Here is a 7385-nt window from a genome sequence, read left to right as displayed (position 1 = left end):
AAGGTTTTAGACTATCGACATTAATTGTGCTACATGTGTTAGTTTATTCTGGTTATGCATTTTCTTTTGCAGTTATGAAGGGGAAGTTTGACTGGCACATTGAACCACCAATCACAATTCACTTGTTTGATACGATGTTTGGAGGCGGGTCTTACTCATTGCACCTTGCAACTACAATCTGCCGGAAGGATTCGATGACAGAAACATCGTAAACCATTAGATAGTTTTTTTTTTTAGTAAACTTGAGTAAAATTGAGCAATTAATGTCAAATTTCGAATTTGCTTCTTAATATAGTCTGAACATGTAATTTTGAGTGTTTAATCCATTCAGCTTCTCTCTAAAGAAAAAAACAAACAATTATCGGCTATGTAGGATGACAAAGAAATCACAACAGGACAAAATAAAAAGAAACTGTTTTAATGTCAAATTTGGTAAATGATAGCAAATAAAAGACAAAAAAAAGTCATGACAGTACGTTATTGAATGGCACAGAAAAAAAATCAATTAATAAATAGCCTAATAATTTGGGAGCTCAAACCTATCCTTTGCTCCTACATGCAGATTCTATATATAGAAGCAACTGTGTTGAGATCTGAGTTTTGTTTTTTATTATTAAGTGCTCTTGTGTGCCTGTGTCAGTAATTTAATTGGACAAAAAAAAGCCAGACAGATAATGTCTACCAGTCCTCTCACTTTTCCATTTGCGTGCCAAACTTAGGTGAAGATTCCATGCCTGCTAGACTCAGATGGTCAACCATCTCCCTCCTTCTCTCTCTGGTTTCATCTTGAGCAATGGTCAGCTGATTCTTTCAGTCATGATATTTGTGTTGTAAAAGAGAGAGAAAGGTAGAACCACAGGTCAAGGCGAGCATCTTTCATGTCACCACTCTTACTCAGATAGGAAGGCTATAATTTTTGCCTTTCAAAAATGTAAAACATTAAAAAAAAAATCTTTTCAATACCAATAAAGGTCTGTCACTAAAATGTGTCAAGTAACGATTTCACAGTAGAAGAAACAGCCTGGTGAGTTTTTCTTCTGATTTGAAAAGTGGGCCTATGCAAGATATGTACATTTTTGGGTTTTGAAAAAATAACTGATGTTTAATTCAAACATGAAAGAAGAATTATAGAAAAGAATGAGATTTCAGTGGCACAGATGGTATCTTCTTCCAGAATGACCTCTGTTCCTTTTAATTCCCACTTCCTCTTTCACACCGTTAAAAGAGCCACAACACACACACGTTGCAATATGAGAAAAAGGAACATGTTGGAATCATAATGCATTTAATCCCAAATAGACACTTATAAAGACACTTGAGTTATATCACAAATGTAAAAGTGTTTTCATTGTAGAATCTGCAGTTGCAGTGAGTCTCCTAAAACACAAAAAACAAGGCACAAGCAAATATTTGACTAAAAATGATTTCACTTTGTTTAAATTTCAATACAATTCTGAATTACAAAATTACATTTAAAGTTTCATGCACTCTTTCATGAGAGACAACAGTTATAATGGTTAATTTTGATAATGTTATTAAGCACCTGGGTATAACAGGGTCAATCTGAGGCACTGATGCATGATTCCACAGCCACATCTTCAGGCAGTTTCGAGTCTGTGAGACATTGTGAGTTGGTGGTGAGTGAACTTTGTCTTTTGGACACGAATGATAACTCTTTATTCCCTTCACCAGATGCTGAACTTGACAGATGTTGGAACAGCTTGTGTATTCCAGTTTCCCGGAGCGAGCTGCGGAAGGTACGTGCGGCAAACACATAAAGCACTGGATTGACTGAGCTACTGATGAACACCAGGGCTCCTGCTATAATGGTCATTGTGGTGCAGGCGTCCTCCAAACGTTCTGCCATGTTTGGGTTTGAATGCTTGAGAGCAAGTGAGATGAGGGAAAGGAAGTTCCCCACATGATGAGGTATCCAGCAGAGCGCGAACATCACAACCACACTGCAGATGAGAACTGTCGATTTACGCTTGGACTTGAAGTTCATCTGTGCTATGCGACTAAAGAGGCAGCCGTAACAGACCAACATGGTGAAAAAGGGGATGATGAAGCCTATAAGAGTTTCTAAAATAAGCAACACAGCCTCTTGGATGTCAGACTTGTACTCCCTGAAAGTACACTGTTGCTGTCCGTGTTCTTCTCCCAAAGTGTGAGTTACAATGACGGGAATACTGAGGAGAAATGAGGCTATCCATATTATCAGAAGTATCCTGTTCAGTGCTTGTTTCCTCCAGCGGATTGAGGTGAAAGGGTACCTGACAGCCAGGAAGCGCCCCACACTCATGATGGTGATGATGAAGACGCTGCTGTACATGCAGGCATTGATGACGTACACCATGGCTTTGCAGACGGCCTCTCCGAACACCCAGGAACGGGCCAGCGAGTAGATCCACAGCGGCAGGGTGATCAGCACCAGAAGGTCTGCGACTGCCAGGTGGAGGATGAGCAGCACCGTGTGAGAGTGCTGTTTCACATACTTCAAGATGGTCCACACCACCAGCAGGTTCCCAGGTGTACCCACCAGGAAGCACATGCCCAGGATCACACAGGCCCCCACCAAGCCCATTTCGGTCTCCTCATCTCTCTGAAGAAAAGCAGTTGCGTTCATGATTGCCTCTCTGGTCCGTTCGAGTCTGCTACAAGTCTAACCACTGAGCTAGAAAACCAGTCTGCCTCAGCAAATTTCACTTCCCTTTTGTGAAAACTGAGGAAAACAGAACTCTCAAACACAGAGAAGAAAAACAGTGGTTGTCTAATAAAAAAAAAAGACAACCAAAATGTGTGTGAGAATGGGAGGTGCATCTGTGAATTCAGACAAAGGGGATTCTGTAGAAAGATGATTAAATTGCAGTTCACACTCATGCATTTCTGAGAATTTGGTCAAGTCTAATTTTGCTCCAGATTATTAATGTGTCTCATGGAATCTCTTTTTTTCCGAATACAACAATTATTGAAATGCAGTCATTTAAAAAGAAAGAAAATGTATTTTAAAATGTTACACTACATCATCAGTGGCAGTGTTGGGGGTAACGCATTACAAGCAATGTAGGCCTATGTTACGTAATCAGATTACTTTCTTAAGTAACTGGTAAAGTAATGCATTACTTTTAAATTTACAACAAAATATCTGAGTTACTTTTTAAAATAACCAACGCAAGTTACTTTGTTTTCCCATTTATTGACTGAAACCTTTTCTGTCCGTATGTTGAGGGAAATCGTGAGTGTGCGCTAAGTAAACATGACAGTTATTGTACTTCTAGACGAAATGTGAGCAGGCATTTACTCATCTCTCTTGCACAAAATAATTAGATATTCCTCAAAATTAATAAAATTAGTGACATGCAAACTTAGAATATTAAGCAAACCTGCAATAATTAATTTAAATGTGCCTAAGTGCTTAAGTGTTTAACTTTATTCTCCTGCGTCCTATTCTTCTGCGATCCAGAATGGCAGCGCAGCTGAGCTGACAGGTGTGTTTGAGCTGCGCTCTCTACTGTACAAGTGTGAATTTGCATTTTATTCAGTTTCAGGATTATCAATTTCACTTTAGGTGTGAAAGGGCCTTTACATTTGCCAAAAATATAACTTTTTTATCATTTAAATCAAACAAGCAAGCCCAGCCCAGATGAGAAAAATTCAATGAAAAGTAACGTTACTTTACTTAGTTATGTTTTCAGGGAGTAACGCAATATTGTAATGCATTACTTTTAAAAGTAACTCTTCCCAACACTGATCAGTGGTATAGTGAGTGACACAAAATGTATATACTGTAACTCTTAAGAACATTTCTGGGAGAATGGCATCCAGGGGTGCGTTTCCCATACAACGACGTAACTCGCTGCTGAACTACCATACATCGTTGAAGAAATCAAATAGCTAGTCATGACTGTTTCCAAAAACAGTTGTGTTTTTATAGAGAAGCCCATATACAGTACTTTTTACCTCTTTATTAAGTCTTACATAACTATGGCATTAAAACAATTTTGACCACAAAAGGAATTTGAACAACTCTGATCAATAAAAAAACAATACATTTAAAACAACTTGATTATGGCATTTCAATAAATTTGACCATTAAAAACAAAATCTAAACTTCTAATGAGTTACTCAGAGATCCACGAGTTCCCTCTTTTCACAATTCGTTTGTTCTTCCAGGATATTTCCATTATGCAGTCCAGAATCCTGTAAGAAGCCTTCTTTTGTTTGGGGTGTTTGTGTTGCTAAGTCTTGAAACAGCTTTACTATCCCAAACTTCCTTAGATTTCCATGGAAGTTTCTGGAAGCAAACATATAAAGCACAGGGTTCACTGAGCTACTGATAAAAGCCAGAGCTCCAGAAATGATGACAACACTATTTGGGATAGGAGACAGTTCATCTAATTGTCCTAGAAGAACCACCATCCCTACGATATTGAGGATGTGGTGGGGTAACCAACACAAAATGAAGGCCACGACCACTCCACCAATGAGGAAGATGGATTTCTGCTTTATCTTAAAGCGCACCTTGCGGAGCTGTGCGGCAACTTGACAGTAACAGATCGCAAGTGTGAAAAATGGAATGATAAAGCCAAGAAGAGTCTCTAAACAAATACAAAAGACTTCAAAAGACACAGAGCTGTAGTCCCGGTACAAGCAGTGTTTCACTCCATCGTCATCAACATCTAGATACTGAGTCAGGATGACAGGAATCCCCAAAATGAATGACAGGATCCAGGTCACTGCCAGTATTTTGGACATGGATGTCTTATTTTGCCAATACAGCATTTTCAAAGGGTACCTGACAGCCAGGAAGCGCCCCACACTCATGATGGTGATGATGAAGACGCTGCTGTACATGCAGGCATTGATGACGTACACCATGGCTTTGCAGACGGCCTCTCCGAACACCCAGGAACGGGCCAGCGAGTAGATCCACAGCGGCAGGGTGATCAGCACCAGAAGGTCTGCGACTGCCAGGTGGAGGATGAGCAGCACCGTGTGAGAGTGCTGTTTCACATACTTCAAGATGGTCCACACCACCAGCAGGTTCCCAGGTGTACCCACCAGGAAGCACATGCCCAGGATCACACAGGCTGCGGTGCTCCCTGCAGATGACCAGTCTTCCAGTGCCGTGTCATTGTCAATATGGACAGAGGAGCTGTTCATATTTGTCTCTGGTTTCAGTGAATCAGAGTTCTGACTGAAACTCGTTGCTTTTTGTTCCATATATTTAGCTTACAAAGCAAAGCAGCCTTCCAATGAACATTATTCATTTCACAGAAAAAGGAAGAGACAAATCAGATGCCTTGCCTACAGTAATCATTACTTTCTTATTGTGTTGTGCTGTACTTTCGGTATTCTAAAATTGAATCTGTGAATATGAAACTGAAATATGAATAAGCAGAATATAGATTGATAAGGGTGAGAACCTTTAGCTAACTAACTACAAATTAAAACCAAAAGCAAAAAGGGGGATCCCATGGAGTGTTGTTACACACTGTCAGTTAAATTGACTTGAAATGAGTTACGGAGGTGTCACTATCACTATGACACATGAGCACACCCTCCTGAGGTGACAGTGGTTTCTCTGTAAAAGCATTTACAGGAAAAAATGAATCAAGAATATATCATTTCATGTCCGTAGTTACAATTTAAATTTGAAGTCATGTAATGTGTTAAATGACAAAACTAGCATCATCTAATTTACAAAGTACTCTTATTTTGATATAATTAAAACATTTAAAATACTATTGTTAATTATTTGATTCATTGCACAATTTTAAGTTCTATAATGTTACATTCTAGCAGTGGTAGTAGGTTGCAACAACAGCACTCTTTTCATTTGACTATAATTCACACAGTTTAGGGATAACTAATATATTTATAAACAACCTCAATTCATAACAGACAAACATTGAATACTTAATCAAAGGTTGAGGGTCATTAATAGGTCTACTAACAATGCACATATGGGATGTTTTAAGGAGTTACTTTGGTGAACCAAAAAATATCTAATCAAGTATTTTTTTAGTAAAAATCGAAAAACACTGGAAAATTTTAAGTCAGAAAAACATTTCTTACGCACAGAGAAGTCAACTCAACAACTGGAACCGTCAAAACAACAGCATGAAGTCTGTGTGCAGGTGAATGTGACTGTGACAGTAGCGCCATCTGCCGGTCATACTTCATACAAACAGCACCAGCCAAACCTCAATGCATTTGTTTCGTTTGTGGAAGGCTTTCCCTTATATAGCCATTTCATTTGTTGACGCATTTGACTGATGGATTTAGACATTTATGAATGTATGCATTCTTTCCATGTAAACCTTAATGCTGATTGAGAGTTTAAACTCGCAGAATGAGTTATGCCAGCTGTATGGGGGTAGTGCAGACATGATGTATATGTTTTTGTTAATTCCTGCTAATTTTCTTCAGATGAGGAAGGACTTCCTGATCCAGGACCATTTCAGTGTCTAGATACTTCATACAGGTACTGCAGGAGCTGACAGATTTGAGCCTAATAGTTTTATACAAATGATGGATCATTTATTATAGATTTTGTTATTTTACTTAAATTTTATATAAATATGTGAATTTGTTAACATCATCCCGACAGAAGAACCACCATCCCTATAGAACAATAAATGTACAGTAAGTGAAAAGGTACAGGTAAAATGTATGAACTGTTAAGCAGTGATATAATAAAATTGACTAGCAATAAAAGAAAAATAGCAATAGTGTACCCAAAATGAACATTTCACCATACAAAAATCATTATTTATTCATATAATTATGTCTAATTCATTATTTATGCTTATATGATATACTTATATCAATAACGGTGTAGGCTATATATATGTCAATAATTCGTTCTTTTTGCAAAAAACAACAACAACAACAACGTATTTTATATTTTAAAACTATATGACAATGCCTATTTTCATAATCCAGTGACTTAAATATGAAACAGACATATAATCTAATTGGAAGTGAACATTTCATAGGGAGAGTCCAGACAGTGCTCTTCTCTCCACTGAGACCTCTCTAACACACACTCAGAGCAACAGCATATGTTGGTTTTCCACGTTCTATGTTTAATTTTTCTTACACATGCTATAAGTGTGAAAAGATGGTGGCACCTGACAGAGATTGAACAGATGAGGCATCCAAAGCATCACCTGGGAACCATGCACATATCCAACAGGCAACAGCCGCTAATAACTTGTTGCTCTCTAGATTGGCACAGCACTAACCCTCAGCCACCTGCTCCAGATTTTATTTGGAGAGCCTGATATGCAACAGCAGTCTGTCAACTGTTACTCATTAGAGAACTGCTGGAGTAGAGAAATGCCCCCCATGATGAATATAATGTGGGAGATGAGCAGACA

The 7385-nt window shown here is 38.4% G+C and overlaps 2 protein-coding genes across 2 annotated transcripts; both read right to left on the bottom strand.

Moving 5' to 3' along the window:
* Positions 1-1558: 1558 nt before the first annotated feature.
* On the bottom strand, positions 1559-2920 carry si:dkey-148a17.6 (uncharacterized protein LOC108190685 homolog). Its single transcript, XM_056265366.1, has one exon. It carries the CDS (start codon positions 2624-2626, stop codon positions 1559-1561), a length of 1068 nt encoding a protein of 355 aa, XP_056121341.1. The 5' UTR covers positions 2627-2920.
* A 1037-nt stretch (positions 2921-3957) lies between these two features.
* Positions 3958-5307, bottom strand: si:dkey-148a17.5 (uncharacterized protein LOC100535037 homolog). The gene has a single exon (XM_056265373.1). It carries the CDS (start codon positions 5221-5223, stop codon positions 4126-4128), a length of 1098 nt encoding a protein of 365 aa, XP_056121348.1. The 5' UTR covers positions 5224-5307; the 3' UTR covers positions 3958-4125.
* Positions 5308-7385: the final 2078 nt, after the last annotated feature.

Source organism: Rhinichthys klamathensis, unplaced genomic scaffold (assembly GCF_029890125.1).
Source record: "Rhinichthys klamathensis goyatoka isolate OS25496 unplaced genomic scaffold, OSU_Roscu_1.1 h1tg000232l_1, whole genome shotgun sequence".
Taxonomy (NCBI): domain Eukaryota; kingdom Metazoa; phylum Chordata; class Actinopteri; order Cypriniformes; family Leuciscidae; genus Rhinichthys; species Rhinichthys klamathensis.
The sequence above is the reverse complement of the archived record's forward strand: the minus strand, read 5'-3'. Positions and strand labels throughout refer to the sequence as shown.